Source organism: Leptosomus discolor, chromosome 6 (assembly GCF_034619465.1).
Source record: "Leptosomus discolor isolate bLepDis1 chromosome 6, bLepDis1.hap2, whole genome shotgun sequence".
In the NCBI taxonomy this organism is placed as follows: domain Eukaryota; kingdom Metazoa; phylum Chordata; class Aves; order Leptosomiformes; family Leptosomidae; genus Leptosomus; species Leptosomus discolor.
This window is the reverse complement of record NC_141396.1, coordinates 22,664,107-22,682,785: the sequence shown is the minus strand read 5'-3', so window position 1 is coordinate 22,682,785 and position 18,679 is coordinate 22,664,107. Positions and strand designations below refer to the sequence as shown.

Below are 18,679 nucleotides of genomic sequence, written 5' to 3'. Positions count from 1 at the left end.
TGGGGACTGGGATGGTCCCATCACTCAGGATGGCCAAGCAGGCAGGGGCAGAGGGGCTGGGGGCAGGGACGGGGGGGGAGTGTCTCCCAGCTCACCTCAAACTCCAGGTACTCTTCCTTCTGCTTCAGCTCCTCATACTCTTTACCCTTCACCTTCTTCTCAGGCAGTGAGGAGCGATGCTCCAACAGCTCCGCTGACATCGTCTTGAACTTAGTCTCATGGCTCTTCACCTGCTCCTCCTGGGGAAGGGTGGCACCACGTCAGTACCCCACTGTGCCCTCTGCTCTGACCCCCTGGCACTGTGAGCCAGCTGGGGCCAGAACAGGTTTTTCCCCTCCTAGGGCCAGCCAGGATCTCAGCTTCTGCTCCTGTTTGGTGTTTTATTTTTTTGAATGACAGGCAAAAGCACAGGCCCATGGGGGCAATCTGTCCTGCCTCACAGGGAGCTGGCTGCAGTCTTAAAGCAGAGGAATTTAATCCCCTATAAAACCAGGCTGGTGAGTTGTTTGTTTGTGGTTTTTTTAATCCTTTCTGCTCTATGAATAACTGTCCTGGCAAGCGCAAGCACCAGCTAATCCTCCTGGCCAGTTGCCTTTCAAGGTCCTGGCCCTAGCAGGACCCTGCAAGCCATGGTGTTGGGCTACGTTCTCCTCCATGGTCTGACTCGATTGCCTGTCTCCCATCCCTGCTGCCAGGAACAAGACCACACTGACTACTCCCAACCTCAGCACCCTCTTGCTCCCTGTCTCGCTGGCCAGGCTGCCCTGGTCCTGCATCCCACTGGGAGGCAGCTGGGCGCGTGGCACCACATAGGTCCTTCTGCAGGGGACAGTGCCATCAGCAGACCCAGAGGGTGTGTCCCATGCCCCCAGCTGCCCCACACCATGGCCCACCTGCGACAGCCTGGTGCAGGAGCTGGGCAGCAGCGGACGGCTGAACTTCTTCTGGGAGCCAATGGCCGCGGGGAAGGGGGGTGCAGAGAACATGGCTGCTACCACATTGATGCGTGTGATCCACGAGTGCATCTGTTCGGGGTTCCTGGGGAAAAAAGCCAAACCACAGATAGGCTTTAAGTGGCACTACCTGTGTCACCTGCAGGCAAGACCTGCGTCCCCCAGGCCTGGCCCTGGCCAGCCACAGCACCTGGGGCTCTGCCCCCAGTGACTCGGGCCATCATGAGCCCATCAGGGTGGGGAGGAGCTGGGCAAAGCACAGTGCTGACACCGGGTCCTTTCCTTCCAGAAAGGGCCAGGACAGAGCAATGTGGCCCTAAGCTCCATCCCACCCTCCACCCCAGTCAGACAAGCCCCTGCGCCCCAGCGTGGGGTCTAGCCAGTGATCCTGGGAGACTCACTGTGCTTGGAAGAGGAAGACCCTCCAGTCAGCTGTCCTGAGGTAGAAGACGTTGGGTCGCTTGCTGTAGTCAGACGCCCGTGTGGCAAGCGAATGGTGGATGCTAATAGCATTCTTCAGCTCCTCTTCCGCCAGCGCCTTCCCCGGCTTATACTCCTCCTGCGAAGCACAGGGCATTTCAGAGACAGCTTAGGGATGCACCCCACCATGAGTCAGCTCTATGAGGCTGTGGGAACTGCAAGGCAAGCGCTGGCAGTGGTGGGGCTTGGAGATCACCCTCCAACAGGATGCTGCAGGCTCTGCCTCCAGCTCGTGCTACACCCATGGGGAGAGGCTGCACAACCTGGGTGCACGGACTTGGCAACAGCACGGTGGCTGTTCCCCACACCTGGGCAGCATGTGTGCCTGCAGGAAACTGGATGGGCAGCCCAATGCCCGGCCCCCCACCCAGGGCAAAGACCCGGTGCCTCATCTCTATGCAGCCAAGCCTCTGCACACAGCATCCTCAGTCAGCAGCCAGGCTGAGCCCAAGAACCCTGGCAACAGGGATGCCACCAGGTCCCCAAGCAACGGCTCAAGCAGGCATGGTGCTGAGCCTGCTCAGCCAGGCTTTGCAATGCTGTGCACTGCAGCCCCTCTCTTGCTGCTGTGGGGACTGCCATTACCTCCCCCCCGGGCTGGCGACGATCCCTCTCCCTGGCACGGATGCGGGTGACCCCGCTGCTGCCTACCTTCTGCAGGTAGAGAATCATCCCCTTCAGGATGGCGTGGAAGGGCTTCCAGCCGCGCTTCCCTCGGGGTGCTGCCAGGGAGGAGAGAGCAGCCCAGACATCAGACCAAGTGCTGAGCAGCAGGAAGACATCCCCCTGCTCCATCCTCCTCCAGCTAGCCCTGCCACGACGCACGTCACCCCACCCTGGGGACGGGCAGCATGCCAGGACTGTCGCCATGCACCTGAGCCCGTGCTGGCCACGTGGCTGACAGATGGTGCTGCTGGCAGGGGGGGCTGCCTGCCGCCTCCCAGGGCCACCGCCGCTGCGCTCCCCGCCTCGCCGCCCGCCTCACTGCTCGCACTCGGCTTCACTGCTGCCTCCCTGCGCGGCGATGGGGACGAGGTGCTGCTGCCTGCCAGGTAATGCTGACTTTGGAGGGCAGCTGCATCTAATCAGATCAAGGCAGCATTACATGGCTAGGGCTTAGAGGGGATTTCATGGTGGAAACAATGAACGTGCCTGGCAGTGCCCAACCAGCAGCAGCCTGCTCTGCGGCTTGTTTGCTGCACCACAGGACACCTTCCTTCATCCCCGCCATCCTGCCTGCCCCCTTCCCAGTGCTGCAGGCAGGGGCTGCGCTGCCCGCTGCCACCTCAGCCTCTGCCCAGCCCCGAGAGTGGGGACAGACAGGCAGGGAGAGGCTTCCAGGCTCCCCAGCCTGGGGGCTGAATTATGCCCAGCACAGGCAGACAGACAGGGCACGGAGGGCTGATGCTGGAGGCTGGCATGATGCTACAGTCAGACATCATGTAGTGACTCCTGCCCTGCTTCTTGTCGGGTTTCTGGAGCTTGGTGATGCCCTCTCGTTCCTAGTCCCTCCTGTGGGCCCCCCCAGGCACCTACTTTTCTTGCAGTCAGGATCAGCGTGGATCTTGCGCACTAACAGTCCATGCTTGTAGGTGGCGATGCTGGAGTCTTGGGAGAAGTCCAGAAAGGGGTTACTGCAGCTGCTGATGCGCTTAATGGACTTTGGGTTGGGGTCTGCCAGCTCTGAGAGGGACTTTCGCAGCTCCTCCTCATCTCTGCCAGGTAGAGAGTCGGGTGGGGAAACGGTTTGTTACCTTGCCAGGGATAGCAAATACCAAGCCTCCCACTTGCTGGTGCCACTTTTAGGCCTGGCTTCTGAAAGGGAGACCAGGAGCAGCAGACCAGGCTGAGCAGTCTCCTATCACCGTTGGCAAGCATCCCAAACCCAGCCTCACCTCTAGGTGCCCCTGAACCTCTAGGCAGCTGTGCTGCTGCCTGGCCCCTTGAAAGGCAAGGCACAGGGGTGTCTGCTGCCTGTTCAGGGCGGGGCCCCTACCTGCCCCAGGGAGCCTTTTTGGACAGGGCTGGGACAGATGCCAGCCAGGCTGACCAGTCAGGGGTCATAGAGGAGCAACACCCCGGGGCTTGGCACTACTGCAGCCCCCCCCGGCCTGTGGTGTACGGGCTCACAGGTCCCAAGCTGGCAGGAGAGAGGGTCTAGAAGGGAACAACCCCACCCCCCCACCCCCCCCAAAGAGAGACCCAGGCTGTGGTCCCCATGCCTTCAGGGCAGCAGCCGGACTGCGCGGCTCAGAGCCCCCAGCAAAGGGGTGCGAGGAACCCGGGGTGGGGAGGCCGGAGGCCTCAGTCAGCAGCCCCCCGGGGCAGGGGCAGGCCGTGGGCAGCATGCCGGCAGCCCCGGCAGCAGGAAGCGGCAGGGCCCTGCTCGCACTCGCCCTGCGGGTGACGGCCCCTCGCCCTGCGGGCTGGCTGCTGCGGGCGGGCTGCACCGGGGCCGCTCCCCCCGCCCGGCAGGAAGATGTGGGAGCCCAGAGCTGCTGCCTCCCCCCTCCCTCAGACCCGCTCGCTGCTAATTAAACCCCTCAGCATCTGCCGGCGTCTCCATGGCAGCAGCCCGAGCGCATTGGCTCAGTGCTGGCGGTACCGCCGGGCTGATTAATCCCCGCAGCGCGGGCGCTGCCGCTCCTGCTGCCGGAGATGGCAGCTGTGGGCGAGGGTGCGGGCACCCTGCGGGGACCCGGCACAGCCACGGCCCCCTCCCGGAGCCTGCCCGCTCCCACCCCGGGCATGGCCGCCAAAGCCGCGGGGGCCTGGCCTTGGGCAGCCTTCCCCCAGGGGTCCCCATGGAGGTGCTGGGGGCAGCCGGGCGTACGCTGCCTGCACCCCCATCCCCGCCCATCCCGAGCTCCCTCTTCCTCCCACACCCTTGCAGGAACACCCGCCCTGCAGCATCATGGCTGATGTGGCCTCTGGGGCAGGGCGATGCCCTGGCGGCGAGAGCGGCACCAGCAGAGTGGCCCCGCGGCCCGCCCAGCACCGGTGGCAGCATCCCCCGGGAGGGATACTCACATGGCCCACTGCAGCTTCTCGTTCTTGATGGAGCCATACAGCGCCTGGAGAAAGAAGAGTGAGGGGTCAGTAGGAGAGTGGTGCTGGGTCATGGGGGCTGCTCTAGGGGATGGAGAGGGCATGCCAGGCCAGCTAAGGGACACTGGAGGTTAAGGCAACCACAAGTCAGTTCATCCCGGTCCAGCCCCATCCTGGCTGGGCCAGCCAGTTGACCTTGTTTCAGGGCTACAGGCACCTTCTTAATATATAATAATTAATTAGGAGAAGTTAGGGCACCATAGGACCTGAAACCCCAGGCACAGTGCTGGGGATGGCCCTGGCTATCTCTCCTCCCCTCCCCCTCTACCTGTCCGTGACAGTGGCACAGCGTTAGCAGCATGATGGCAAGGTGCACCAAACATTTCCAAGTTCTTGGGAGAGCCACTTCTCCCCACTCCAAGGTGTCCCAGGCTGGCCAAAGGAACAGCCTTCAGGTGGCTGGGACGCCAAGAAAGCAAGCCTTCGGGCTAGACTCCAACAGTGCATGCCTGCAACCTGCTCAGCAGGCCCTCAGCCTGCTCCAGGGCCTCCAGCAGCTCCATGGCACAACACACCACAGACAGTGACTTCCCTGCCATCGGCTGTCTGTCCTGCACTGGCATACATGGCACACTTAGGCTTCAGGAGAGACTTCAGCACGGCACTGGCCCTGGACTTACAAAGGCACTGGCATGCTGTCATTCATGAGGCCCTCAGAGGACCTCATGGCTGGTTGAGGCAGGGTGAGTGTTTGCCCACTGCTGAGCTGCTGCTGCTTGAGGTGGCTGTGGCCTATCCCTGCCCCTCCTCAGCACCCCCCAATAACCCTGCCCACTCTGGGGACCTGAACACCACTGAGTTGAGCAAGGCAGGACCCGCTGCCCACATCTCAGTGGGATGTTCCAGGACCGTGCTCCCAAGCATTTGTCTGGTCTGAGCTGGGCGCAAGCCAGAAGCCAGGAGCGCTCAGCACGGCTCTGTAGCCTGGGAGGCTCTGGAGAGGGTTTCAACACAGTGCTTGCAGAGGGCTTCAGAGCAAGATCTGGAAGGCATCATCCTTGGAGGAAAATAATCGAGTCTTGCACAGGCTGTTCAGGCAGCTGTCAACATCCATCACTGGGCCAGAGACTGCTGCTGAGAGGTCTTGCTGGTGGCTGAGAAAGTACAACTGGAGGCGTGCAGGGGCCCGGGAAAGCCAGCCAGCAGACAGGCCCAGCAGTGTCTGGAGAAGGGACATCCATCACTCCGCCGAGAGGCGCAGCAGCCAGGATGGAGAGGGGACCTGGCTCCTCCTGCTCTTCCCCATCAGGGAAATGCTGGCATAGCATCAGCTTGTTTCTCAGAGGAGGAAAGGGATCACCCCAATGTAGCAGGCAGAAAGCTGGGTTCAGTTGTCTCCTGGGAAGACAGGAGGCTCATGGAGGGGGTACAGCCTCAGTGCCTGAGAGGAGATTAGACCCCAGCCCCATTCCTGCAGCCCTGGCACCGGAGGGGCAGGATGCTGAGGTGTGAGCAGGGTGTACCTGCCAGCGGGCTGGCAGTGAGGCAGCCAGAGGAGCACAGTTTGCAAAAAGAAGAGCCCCTAGAGAAGAGCCTGGGGGGGAAAAACCAACCCAAAGTCATGCAGAACATAACCTGGGAACAGAGCAGTGGGAGAAGCAGGCACCTCAGAGCACTGTAGATGATGAGGAGTCGCCACGGCAAACAGAAGGGAAAGGATCTTACTCACTGTTGGGGATGCAGCTGAAAGATCCTGAGAACCAACAGAAAGATCCTGAGAACCAACAGACACAAAAAGGAAACTGAAAAACTGGCACAGAGAAGTCGGGGCTGGAAACTGCAGAAAAGCTCCTCAGAAAGAGCGGGCAGAACGGGACGTGGCTTGGCTTCCACCCGGCTCCGTGGTGATAAAGAGAGGGGTCAGCTCCCGGTTCCCAAGGAAGGGAGACATGAGCCAGCTGAGTGGGGATTTTGGAGGGCAGGTCGAGGTGCCACACTGGAGGGGATCATGGCCCCCAGCCCCATGCAGGGCTTGCGGGAGGATTGCTGCTAAATGACAAGTGAATGAGCTGATGTCAGAAGATGCTCGGGGAGTAATTCTGGATGGCACAGTGCTGGAGAACAGCCCAGCAGAGCACTGAGCTACAAAAACCTGGGCTCTGGGACTGCCGGTGAACACTTCAAAGGCTGAACTGTCTTGTGGCTTTAAAAGGCTCCAGCCGCCCTGCTACAAGCCCTGACAGCATCCCAAAAGCCCATTGTGCGCAGGAGCTGCCAAGTACCCCCACCTCAGAGATGGGGAGCAGAGGCTGCTCAGCACTCCTGTGCAGGGGGGTGGTGAGAGGCAAATGGGGGGACTGCGGAGACTGAGAGGGCAATGCAAAGCTTTAGACACTTAAATCCTGCCAAGACTCTGCTTGGCTAAATGCCATCCCCAGCCGACACCAGTCTCAGGAACAAAACTGACAGACTCAGCCCAAGTCCTAGCTAAGAAGATACACTCCAGCCACAAAGTCCATCCTGCTTTTCTGGTCCTGTGGCAGTACCACTGCCCGTCAGTCCACTGAACTCCAGGCTCTTTGGTGGACAGACTGCTTCTGCTGGAGAAGCACAGGCGGTGCAGGCTCCTGAAGCCTAAGTCACAACCACGTCAGCAGAGACCAGAGACACTGGTTTCATCACTCAGCAGGTCCCTCTCTCTAGGCTGGCTTTGCTCTGTGGATTCCCCTGGGCTGAAAGAATGGCACCTCTTGCCACCTCTGAATTTGCAAGCATTGCCTGAGAGAAAGCAGCCGACCCCAAGCGTGGTTGGGGTTTTTTTGTCATCACTGGGTTATGAGCTCACTGCTGCAGCATGCTGGGCCAGCCAGCCAGCTCTGCCCTAGACATGCGCAATGCCGAAGAGACCCAGGAATATACGGTCCCAGTGGGATTTCTAACTGAATCAACAACATCTTTCTCTGGTGCCCTCCCTCCCTAAAGCGGTCTGAGAGGATGTCCCCAAGCCCTGCTCTAGCAAACACCTCCAGGAGGGGTGGGGGGCTGGCCCAGGCAAGAAGCAGGTGGCTCTGATGCTTCAGCCCAGCCTTAGCATCAGCCCTGCTGGGGATGGCCCTACGCAAGTAGGGCAGGGAGAAGACATGCCCCTTCAGCTCCTCAGCTCAGAACAGACCAGAGGGGAGATCCAATGCTGGTTTGGGAAGCCAGGCAGCAAGCTGGCCTGGACATAACTTTGGCAGGCACAGACGGGACTGTACCAAGGTCTGCAGCCCAGCACTCAAGTAACAGAGGAGGTTAAAGCAGGAATTTAGGCATACAGCAGAGGGTTTTAACCCTTTCAGAGGTGCCTCTTTTATGGATCATAACTCTTACGGACACATCCCCTTTCAAGACTGCTAATTCCTGTGCTAAGCAACACAGTGCTGAGATCTCACTGCTGCAAGACGCCCTGTGCAGGTCAAGGCTCCCCTTCCTCCTGCCAGCCCTGCAACAGGCCACAGCTACATGACATTCAGCAACACAGACTGTACAGCCACCAAGCGCCCTCCCTGCGGTCATTCTCCCTCTTAGTGCCTGGTAGCATTTCAATATGAGAGCTCAATTTCTGGCTTTCCCCAACTTTTTCTTAGCAAAATATCTTTCTCTACACCCAGTCTCAAAGCTCTGTCAGGTCCCCCAGGCACCCAGACACCCCAGCTGCGTGGATATGAAATGGCACAGTCAGATCAGGGCTGTACGTCAGACAGAACTGTACCTATGTCACATTCCTAATTCACCTTGGTAGCCTCCCCTGCACCTCTGCTGCCTGCCCAGCATGCACATCCCATGCTCAGGAACAACTCATCACTTGGCATGCACCAACCCTGCGCACACGCTGTGTTGTGTGTGTATGTGTGTGTGTGTCCCACTGCAGTGGGACTCCTGGGTGCACACAGAGCAGAGTGACTTGGGGACAGGCTTTTCTTCTCCATAGGATGGGCTGCCACGGAGACAGTGTCCTGTGCGTCACTTTCCACCCTGCTGCAGGCAGCAACAGCAGGCAGCAGGGGACGGCTACATGTCCCTGCCTCACACTTTCGACTCAGCAATGTCATAAGCTCTACCAAACCCTTTTAAAACATTCCTTGCCCAGCCAGCTATCACCCCAAGGAAGGCAGACCCCTCTATCCCTTCCAGCGCAGCCCCACAGCGCGGGAAGCAGCGACCGAGCATCTCCCTTCCAACTGCATGTTTCCATTCGAGTGCGTCACAACTTAATGCTGCCCCCAGACCGTACTGCGCTATGACAGCATCGCCGCTCGGCACGGCCCCGATGTCCCCACCGGGCTGGTTTTGACTACGGGGGCAGTGCAGGCAGATCTGGGGTACCCCTGCCCGTTTTCAATGTGGGTGCCGGTGAGGACTCTTCTCTCGCTGCTACACCAGAGGTAGGCACCCGGCCGAAGCAGGATGCGCCTGGAGACAGCCCGTTTGCTTCTCCCCACCTCGGACCGATGCACACCAGCGTAACATCTCCAAAACGGACGCCGGCTCACAGCAAGCAAGCTCTTGGCAACAAAAAGCCCTTTTTTGTCCAGGCAGCCACTCCTTTCTCTCCAGCTCCTCTCGGCTGGGAGCCGGGGCTGCGGCGCTGCCCCTCCGCGCTGCCTTGCGGCTCTCCCCGCCACCCCAGCCGGGTGCCAGACTGCCCTGGCCGGGCTGGCACGGCTCAGCGCAGCCCTTGGCGGGGAGCCCGCAGAGCTTGTCACTTATGTTAAGCTGGAGGGCTGGTCCCAGCGGTACGGCTCTGTCCTGGATTCTTCTCGCAGCGGTGTTTTCGAGCAAGCGTTGCTGTCAAGCCGTCGTAAGCGGCGCAATGTCACCCAGGTCTTGCCGTGCTCCCGCTACCCCCGTGCTCGGGGTGGGATTGGGGGGAGGACGGCAGGGTTGGAGACGGGGACCCTGGGGCGGAGGGGGACTGATGGGGACCCGGCTCCGCAGAAAGCAGGCAGGGGAGGGAGATGGGGCTGCCTGCTCGCTACCTCCACGCCAGGGCTGAGGCTCCCGCAGCGGGCGGACCGGCGGCTGTCCGCCCGTGTTCCCGCCGGGGCGCAGGGCGCTGCGCATCCCCCCGCGGCGCCCCCGGCTCCCCCGGCCCGCCGCTTACCGGCTTCTTCTTGCGGCGGCTCTGGAGGCGGCTGACCACCAGGTCGGTGTAGAGCACCGGCTTGAGGGTGCGGGAGCGCTGGGGCCAGCCGTAGCAGAAGGTCTCCACGCCGCGGTAGTTGCGCCCGTAGCGCACCGAGCACATGGAGCGGGACCGCATGCGCCCCGCGCTGCTGTTGATGCTGTTGACGCCGATCATTCTGCCGGCGGCGGCGGGGGGGGCGGCGGGGTGCCCGGCGGCCCTGTCCGGCCCTGCCTGCCCTGCCTGCCTCGGCCCGCTCCGCCGCCGCCGCCGCCGCCTGTTGAAGCCGGGCCGGGCCGGGCAGGGCTCGGCGGCGGCTGCCCGACAGAGGCGGGGCTCCGCCCCGCCCCGCCCGCCGCAGCCAATGGCGACCCGCGGTGCCCGGCCGAGCCGAACCGAGCCCGGCCGAGCCGAGCAGGGCCGAGCCGAACCGAGCCGAGCTGGGCTGGGCCCGCGGAGACAGCAGCGGGCATCCCGCACGGTGCGACACCGTCCCCGGCGCTGATGCCGCGCTGCCCCCGGCGCACCAGCTGGCCGTCCCTGCCTCCCTCCCTTCCGCCCCGGCAGGCAGGGCGGGAGCAGGTGGCTGGACCCTCGTGGGGCTGGGGGGCAGCGCTGGGGACAACTCCCGGGCTCCGGCGGCCAGGCGGCACCTCCGCTCTGTGCCAGCTGGGCAGGCTTCAGAGCTGTTGCTGCAGGCCGGCCCACACCAGGGACCTCCAAGGGGTGTGCTGGTAGGAGATGGGCCCAGTGGGGATGGGCTCAGACCTTCCGTCTTCAGTGCCCACCCCCCACTTAACCCTCCTGCCTGTCCCTTCGGGGTCAGGCCAGAAAAATCAGTAGCTGGAGCCGCCCAGCTGGTTAAGGGCAGGACATCGGTGCTCCAGACAGCTGTTCCTGTGAAGATGTAAAGGGCTGGGCAGCCTTGCAGCAGGCATGAGGATCGATGCATAATTTAGTTAGGCTTGACTGAGTAGGAAATGCAGCCAGTGGAAAAGGGGAAATTTTCCACTCTGTCCTAACTGTTTGGCATAGTCATTGCTGGGCAAAACTTGCGAGGGAGGGGGCATAGGTGCTGTGCACATCAGGCATGCTGGGCTGCCCCTGAGGCTGGGGGGAGCCACAGGAGATAGGGGCAGGGCAGCATATCACTCCCAGGGGAAACAGGGAAAAAAAAAAAAAAAAAAAAAATAGCCCGGGGGATTAGACTGAGCAAGTGTTCCTGTGATTATAGCTCAGAGGTGGGAGCCGGGGCTTTCTTCCCACATTGCTAATCACTTACCCAGCACTCTGAGCGTCTGAGCCCTGCCGTTGTGCCTCCAAGCTGGAAGGTGGGGGCCCATCCTACTTTCCTCCCCCGGGGACCCGACTGCATTGTCAGGCTTAATTCATTAACATCTGTGAAGTGCTCCGGGCTCCTAGGCTGGAAGGCAGTACAGATTTGGCTCACTCCTGCAATCGCTAAGCAGTGCCAGGGAGAAATGGGGGTCTGATTTGGCTATACCGTGTTGCTGCCAGCCAGCAAAGCACAAGGTTAAGCTAAAAGAGTAAGGAAGATGGGGAAGAGTCAAGACTCCATAAAGTGATCAATCATGTAAAGGCCAAATCCACATCTGAAATGTAACAGACAACTAGCAACAGTGAGTGAAATCCCGGGGGGCCTGGTCTAAAATCACACTGACAAGAGAAGAGCAACATCTCAAGAGCTAACCAAAATACCACCAGCTCCAGGATGTCCCGCTTTGCCTCCTTCCTTGCTGCATGGGCAGCTGCCTTCATTTGGCCACAGGAGTTGGGGTCCAAGCCTGCTGACATGGGCACCCTTGGGCATGGCATTATATGGGTTCTTATATCCCTGGCATAGCTCCCTGCCCTGGTGGAGAGGACACTGGAGCTGGAGAGCTGGACAGCCCTGCCTGCAGAGTATGATTCTTCAGGGGAGCTTTCAGAGCCAGAGGAAAGGGTTTCCAGCAGCAGTACCAGTAAGGCATTGCTGCCTTACCTCCAGCAGCAGTGCCGTGCAGGGCACAGCAAGGCACTGCCAGTGAGGGGGACGCGGTGCTCAGCTGTGAAAGCACAAGCTTTCAAGTGTTTTCGTTTCTTCTGCATAAAACTGGGATTGTTTACATGTATTATCTAGTAGCAGATAAAGTTCTTGTCTGACTCAAGCTGCCACCCGCTCTCAGGCATCATGCTGTGTTTGTCTTGGGACTTCCTGCAGCCAGAGACAAGGGGAGTGCCCAGGCTCCCCTTGGGTCTATTCCTGATGCTGTCCCCAGTGTCACAGGGGATGGTGGCCTTGTGTTCCCTGCAGCTACCTAGGTCCTGCCCTGCTGTCCCTGTTCCCTGGTGGTGAGTGCTGTGGATGAAGGCCACCTCCAGCCCTCCAGCTCTGAAGCCTGTGGGGCAGCAGCCTGCACTACCTCCCCAGGCAGCCTTGAAAGAGCCCCCAGGACACTTCTTCCGCACAGCTGGAGCTGCCCAAGAACCAGCCCTAAGCTTTGGGAAGCTCCTGTGAAGCCTGCCAGCCCTTTCCCTCCCCTGCTGCCCTTAGGAAATGCATGTGCTCCTGGAGTGCTAAAATTAGCCAGCCAGCTGTGTGGCACGCTTGTACAGGAGCCTCAGTCCCCAGGCACGGCCTGCCAGACAGGTTTGCCAAAGAGGCAGCATCCTACCCGGGGTAGCAGGGCTAGTGCAGGCTGACACAGGGAGGGCAGTGGGAGAGTGTTTCCCCATTTCTCTGTCCCCTGACCCTGTGCGGGGACCAAAGCACCAAGCAGCCAAAAGCAGTGGGCAGAACGGAAAGGGTGTCTTCTTCAGCTGAGCCTGGTAAAGGCTGCCCAGGAGCGGTACAACCCCTTCAAACACCATTCCTCACCGGTCCCCTCCCCAGCATGGGCTGACGGTACTTTTCCCATGTCACCTGCCCTGGGACCCCGCTCCCCCTTGCATGGGCTCCCCAAAGTGGAGCGGTGCTTCAGGTGAGGAGCTGCAGCCTGCCCTGCGTGCAGTTCCTCATGCTGCTTTTCGCCCCCCCCTCCCCAGCACGGCTCCTGTACAGAGGCGGCTGAAAAGCGGCGGTGGGAAGCACCGCAGCTGCAGAGAGAACAGGCCATTTTTAGCAGAGCAGCCTCCCCGCTGATGGGCTGCGGGCAGAGCTGTGCGGGTCTATGCTGCAGCTCTGTAACCTCCCCCTGCTCCCTTACACCCAGCAAAGGTCTTAGCCCCTACCCATGAGAGAAAGCCTGTAGCTTCATGGCACTTCCTTGCTGCCCTATTTCCCACTGGCTGGAATCTGATGAGATAACTTGATCTTGTGTGTTTAAACTGCTGGTACTTTTGGGGGTGAAGTTTAACAGGGATGGGGCAGTGCCTGAAGTGTGGGTATCCAACCATAGGGTGCTGGGGGCTGCAAAGGGGGCATGCTGAGGAGCCTGCAGAGCTCGGATGTTCCAGGGCACAGCAGCACTGGAGAGCAGGGGTTTGGGGGTCCCCATTTTGGATGTTTCTGTTCCATTTTGGGTGCTTAAAGCCTTTTCTGGAGCTGGGTTTAAAATTAGAGGAGAATTTTTCCTGAGTAACTCCTTTTACTGGTGAAGCGTGGGCTGAGAGAGAGGACAGCCCTATTGAGAGCTGCTGGTAACCCCTTAATGATGGGGCGAGTGACACAGCCAGGAATAGACCCACAGAGGCTGAAAAGGGAGCTCAGCTTTTCACCCTCTGTTGCCTTTTTTCATCAACCATCTCCCACCGTCATGGCTTCAGCACCCTGTGGGAACCCATCTTCCACATCACGAGTATTTGCCAACTGTAGTGCTTCACCGACAGCAATGGTTTCTGCCCGGCAGATCCCACGGGAGCTAAGCCTATTCCCAGGGCCTGAGATGGGGAGACAGCAGCCCCATAACAGACGATGCCAGAGAAGCGCAGCAGTCCAAGGCTGGAGGTGCTCGCTGAACACTGCCCTCCCTGGCCAAGCCCCGCTGGGAACTAGGTCAGGCAGGGAGAAGGCAGCAGTCCCCCAGTCACACTAGTGCGGTGTGTTCCTACCTCCAGGGCTTTGACTACCAGCCCACCCTCCCCATTGCTATGCCTTGCCCATGTCACCAGAAACATTCCCTCTGCCACTGGAGATGGCTCCAGTCCCAGGGCCTGGACACAGCTTTGGGCTCCAGTGCCTCATGGAGCCAGGAAGGGCTGAATACCACGGGGTCGATGCCATGAAGCAACTGGGCAAACCAGCCCTAGTAAGCTGTCCTGACATGTGCCTCCTTGCCTGCAATGCAGGCACAGCAAGAGCAGTGAGGGAATCAGGACCCCAGCTGGAGCCTGCTGTCCTCCTGGGGGAATGGGGCAGTTGATGTTCACCTCAGCAAGGCAGGAGGAAAACTGCGGGCCAAGGGACCACCACCATTCCTGCATGACGATGGACACATCCGTTGCATCCCACATAGTCATCCATGTGATCCTGCCCACAGCTCTCACTTTTGCTCCTGCTGCTTGGCAGGCCAGGAGAGTGACTGAATTTACCTTGAGCAGCTCCTTGGGGAAATCGGTGCCTCCGTTGAGTCCCTCCAAGTTGCCAATGAAGTCAGAACAAGACATTCTCTTCCCAATGTTCTGGGGGAGCCAGGGGGAGAGAAACGCAGGAGTTACCTTTGGGCCAGGGGCTGGTGCTGGCTGGAGGAGGTCCCACAGCCCAGGAACAGACCCTCCCATCTCTGCACAGGGTGAGGGACCAACCAGGTCTCAAGGAGGCTGCTTGCAGGTGTGGGGAAGCTGCTGGCTTTGCCTAGACTCTGGGAGTTTTAAATAGCCTCCTTTTTTCTAAGTTGGGTGCTACCCACTCCCGGTGGCAGCTGGTTTTGGAGTCTCACTCTCACCTTCTCTCCCTGTCCACCTTTCTCTTCTGTCCTCAGCCCACTTCTACATCTTCCAGTACAATGCATCTCCTTCAAAGCTCCACTCTCTCTTTCATCAGGCCCCTCCTCACATTCAGCCATTCTCCTTTCTCCTCCCCAGGCACATTAGGGGTGACCAGCCCTCATAGGCCCAGGATCCTGTGCCTCCTGCTCATGTGGCTCTGTCCTTTCAAGTCCTCACTCTTCCCCCAGCACCTATGGTTCAGGGCGGTGGGATCAGACAGTGCAGGGACAGACAGGGCCAGTGGCAGTGGGAACTTACATGTCCATGCAGATCCGTGTTTAGAAGCATCAGGGCGCAAGTGAGGGTGTGGGCTCCATCTGCAGCACAAGCATAGGACAGGAATTAGAGCCCCCAGCTCAGCCCCACAGCTGGTGCTCTAGCCCCTTGGCATCTCAGGCAGGGTATGAGGTCTCTAAGCCGCCGAGACAGCCTCGAGCCCACTCCTCCCATCCTGGGCACACAGCAGTCAGCGTGGTGCTGTCAGCACACAGGCACATAGGTAAGAGGCCACTGAATTAAAGCTGGTCCCAAACCTGAGCAACTGAGCGTACAAACTCCCTTCCAAGCCTGCAGCCCTTTCAGCCCGGCAGGGATGCTGCAGCTAATCCTGCAGAGCTCCTAGCACAGAAAGGTGGGACTGGCATAGCCCTCTGCCAGCCAGGCAGCTCAAACCTCACCTGCCCCAGAGCCAGCCCAGAGGAGACCCAGCACATGAACACACACAGGAGTGGTGCAAAGATGTGAAATGGTACAAAGTGGGTGTCTGTGTCACCCCGAGTGCCGGGCATCCGAGTTGTCTCACCTGGCCATTCCCTGAGCCAAGAGTCTGAGAACTGGGGTCTATTTGGTGAGGAGGGCCTTCTTTCGCCTCTTGTGCTAATCTGCTTAAGGTCAGAATTAAGGATGGGTTGAGCCCTAATTATGCATGATCCAACTGGAGCAGATTTAAAAAAAAAAAAGAATTAAAGCATCTGTCATTTGAGGGAAACAATGTCTTTGTGACTGGGACTGCCTCTTAAGGTGTCAGTACAGGCTCTCAGCCTGCTCTCTAGTTTCAGCTCCAGCACCTTCACTGAGCTGACAAACGCATGGGCTCACTTGAAACACATGCACACACGGATTTAGTTTCTTACCCTCTGAAGAGATGGCGTTGGGATTACACTCGTAATAGCGCTGAGAAAAATGAGCCAACACTCGCTCTCGCTCTTGTGTCTCTCCCATCAAGGCCAGCTCCTTTAGAAATGACCTGAAGAAGCAGTGACAGCGTTGGTCACACATGAAACTCACCAGCAGCTTCTCTATCCCACCCTGAGCCAGAGTGGAGCTCTGCTTTCTGGTTTGGAGACACCCCTGTGTGCTGGATAAAGCCCTACTGGTGCACCTCCCACCCAACCCACTGCAGGAGTCCCCTCCAAGCCCACAGCACCACACCCTGCCGGCACATCACAGAGACCTACAGCCAACCCCAAGAACTACACTGGGAAAGAAGGTGGGGGTGACACCAGGAGGGTCTGGGCTAAAGGCCTGGAAAGCCAGTCCTAGGTGAACCTGACTGTCACCCAACTGCACTGACCATTGGTTTAAGACCAGTGATGCTCCTTGGTTGTGTGGCTGAGAGACCACTTGGGAATCACCATCCCCTAATTAAGAGGTAAGAGGATGTCCAGGTGGGAGCCACAGGGACTGTCTGCTCCTGCAGATCTCTGCATGGGCACAGAGCTGCAGAGGGCACTGCCTGCTGGGACCCCACTTGGGTGGCCACCGCACACATGCACATGTACACACACTCAGCTCTGACCTGAGAGCCTGGTCCAGGCTCATCCCCGTGAACACGAAGAACTTCAGGTATTCACCTGCTACCATCCTGCTGAACTCATTGCTGAAATAGAAAAGATGGACACAAAGTGGGATCGACAAGACTGTGGGGAAAGCTGAAGGCACACAGGGATGAAGTGGATTCTAGGAGGCTGAGAGCTCCCCAGGGCTGTGGGAAGTGTGCTGAGGACAGAGACACCTCACACTCCCATGAAACCCAGAGGATTCACCCACAGATCCAATGGGAATCTGGGCATGTAAGAGAAACTGGAGAAGCTAGAGCTGGAAGGGCCTACAAGAGGTCAGCTAGCCATCCCCCTGCCCGAACACCTTACTGAAGCATCCAAGATGCAGTCATGGTAGGAAGGTACGAAAACCTGTATGTCTCTTATGTTTTAAGACCTTTAAAGGGAATACCTGGTACAGATGTACTAGTCACAGGGAGTGGGCTTTGGGATCCTGCCAGCTACTCCCTACCGGCCCAGTGCACCACAAGGGCAGCGACTGTGCATGCACCGCAGGTGCAGGTGGGCCCCTTGCAGAATGGAATGTTCCTTGAGAATACCCCCCATACGTACTTCTTCCCCAAATGGCGGGCCACATCTGCTTTTTTAAAGCCATCCAGGTTGTAGAGCCTCTTGGCCAGGCGTTTGGCAGCCTCCAGGTCAGCCTTGTGCCCGTTGGAGAGGGTGTCTGTGCTGCCCAGGGCCAGCTGCTCCACACTGTCCATCTCCGACTCTGAATCTGAAACCAGGTGGCTCAGGGGGTGGCCGCTGCAATGGGAAGGGACACTCCATGTTAGCCTGCCTACAGATTCTCTCCTTGTTCAGCTTCTCGGGAAATGCAGGTTCCTCGCTCTGCTTTGGAGACCAGCTACTCACTGCTGGGACCCAGGATGAACGACACTGGTTACAAACACTCCAAGGACAGGTCTGGGACCTAAGGGGAGGTTTGGAGATGCGGCTGGAGGAGAGGTGGGGTGACAGGACAGCTCCAGTGACTGATGACAGGACAAAGGCACCCAAACCCACGCCTAAACTGGATGTGGAGAGACAGGACAACTGCTCCAAAGTCGTCCCCCCTCAGCCTGTGAAACTGCATGTGTGGGCTCAGGCTCTGCCAAGTTCAGCTGCAGCAGAGACTTGGAGCAGAAACATGTGCACATCACATGCTGTTCTACAGATCTGCACTCATTTTTTAACCTGGACAAACTCTCGTGCTGGTCTCAAGTGCAGTTGCTACCCGAGACAAGACAACTAGAATTTCTTCACTCACCTTTCCCCACCCACCGACTTCAAAGCACTTCACAGAAGGGAAAATTTAGGCAGAGAGGGTGAAAACAAAGGAAACTCCCCCCTTGGCCTCCCAGCTCACAGTGGGGTGTAGTGTCTTCTTCAGGCTGCCCATCAGGTCTCAGCCCACCATGCCTTAAATGGCCATGTTAGGAGATGCTCTTGGCTTAGCCCCCAAAGCAGTCTGACTCAGAGGCACAGAAGTTATCCCAACCAAAAAGCTGGTTGAATCTAATCAACAGTGAACAGTTAAGCAACTCTGACCTCGCCCAAATTTTCTGGCAGCCCTCACAATGTTCCAGTCTGATTTATTTTTAAAAGTCTCTAATTGACTTTTAAGAGGCCTGGTCTCCTGAGCCAATTACCCAGGCCAATCTCCTTGAGGCTCCGCTTCTTCCACGAAGGACTAGCCTCCTTGCTGCTCAGTGCTGCCTGTCCCAGGGGAGCCCTGTGCAGCACTGACAGGCTGCCCTGTGCCTCGGGGGGCTCTTGGGCACCTTCCTCACACCCCCCCAGAACCCCCAACTGACATGCAGTCTGGGAAGCTGCTCTGCGCTCAGACTTGTGGGCCAGACACTCCCCTGGTGAAAGTGGCTCTGACACCCTGCAAGTCCCTGGGGAGAAGCACTTGGCTCAGCCCACCGCTGAACTTGTCAGTGCTGGGCAGTGATTGTAGTAAGACCTGGATGGGTGGCTCAGGGCAAATCCATGTCCATTTGGCCCCAGCCCTCCCCCGGCACCACCCTGGTGGAAGCAGCCATGAGAACGGCCACAAGGTTACTAGGAGCTCGCCAGTTCTGAGTCTGCCTGCCCAGGGGAGTTGGGCTGGGCAGGAGGCTTCCAGCATCCCTGTCCACATCCTCAGCACACCCCACCCTGCGGGCATCCCTCCCACCTGCCTAAAACCTCTCCTCCTCCCAAAACAGGGTGGCTGCATCCAAAGGTGCTGCTGGGCAGGGGCCCTGGTGCCCACTGCCCTCCAGCTGTGCCTGCACTGG

General features: G+C 59.1%; 1 protein-coding gene across 2 annotated transcripts in view; it reads right to left on the bottom strand.

Moving 5' to 3' along the window:
- Positions 1-18,679, bottom strand: part of PSD (pleckstrin and Sec7 domain containing) — a 34,252-nt gene that overhangs the window by 365 nt on the left and 15,208 nt on the right. Inside the window, exons 5-16 of one of the 2 annotated variants that reach the window (XM_086466968.1) lie at positions 16,964-17,162; positions 16,718-16,719; positions 16,373-16,453; positions 15,708-15,820; positions 14,833-14,891; positions 14,179-14,268; positions 4,464-4,507; positions 2,970-3,148; positions 2,085-2,155; positions 1,355-1,512; positions 894-1,038; positions 96-239 (exon numbers count right to left, since the gene is read on the bottom strand). In XM_086466968.1, coding sequence (XP_086323094.1) covers positions 96-239; positions 894-1,038; positions 1,355-1,512; positions 2,085-2,155; positions 2,970-3,148; positions 4,464-4,507; positions 14,179-14,268; positions 14,833-14,891; positions 15,708-15,820; positions 16,373-16,453; positions 16,718-16,719; positions 16,964-17,162 — 1,285 coding nt within the window. The remainder of the gene's footprint in view (positions 1-95; positions 240-893; positions 1,039-1,354; positions 1,513-2,084; positions 2,156-2,969; positions 3,149-4,463; positions 4,508-14,178; positions 14,269-14,832; positions 14,892-15,707; positions 15,821-16,372; positions 16,454-16,717; positions 16,720-16,963; positions 17,163-18,679) is intronic. The other variant, XM_086466967.1, reaches the window with a different exon arrangement.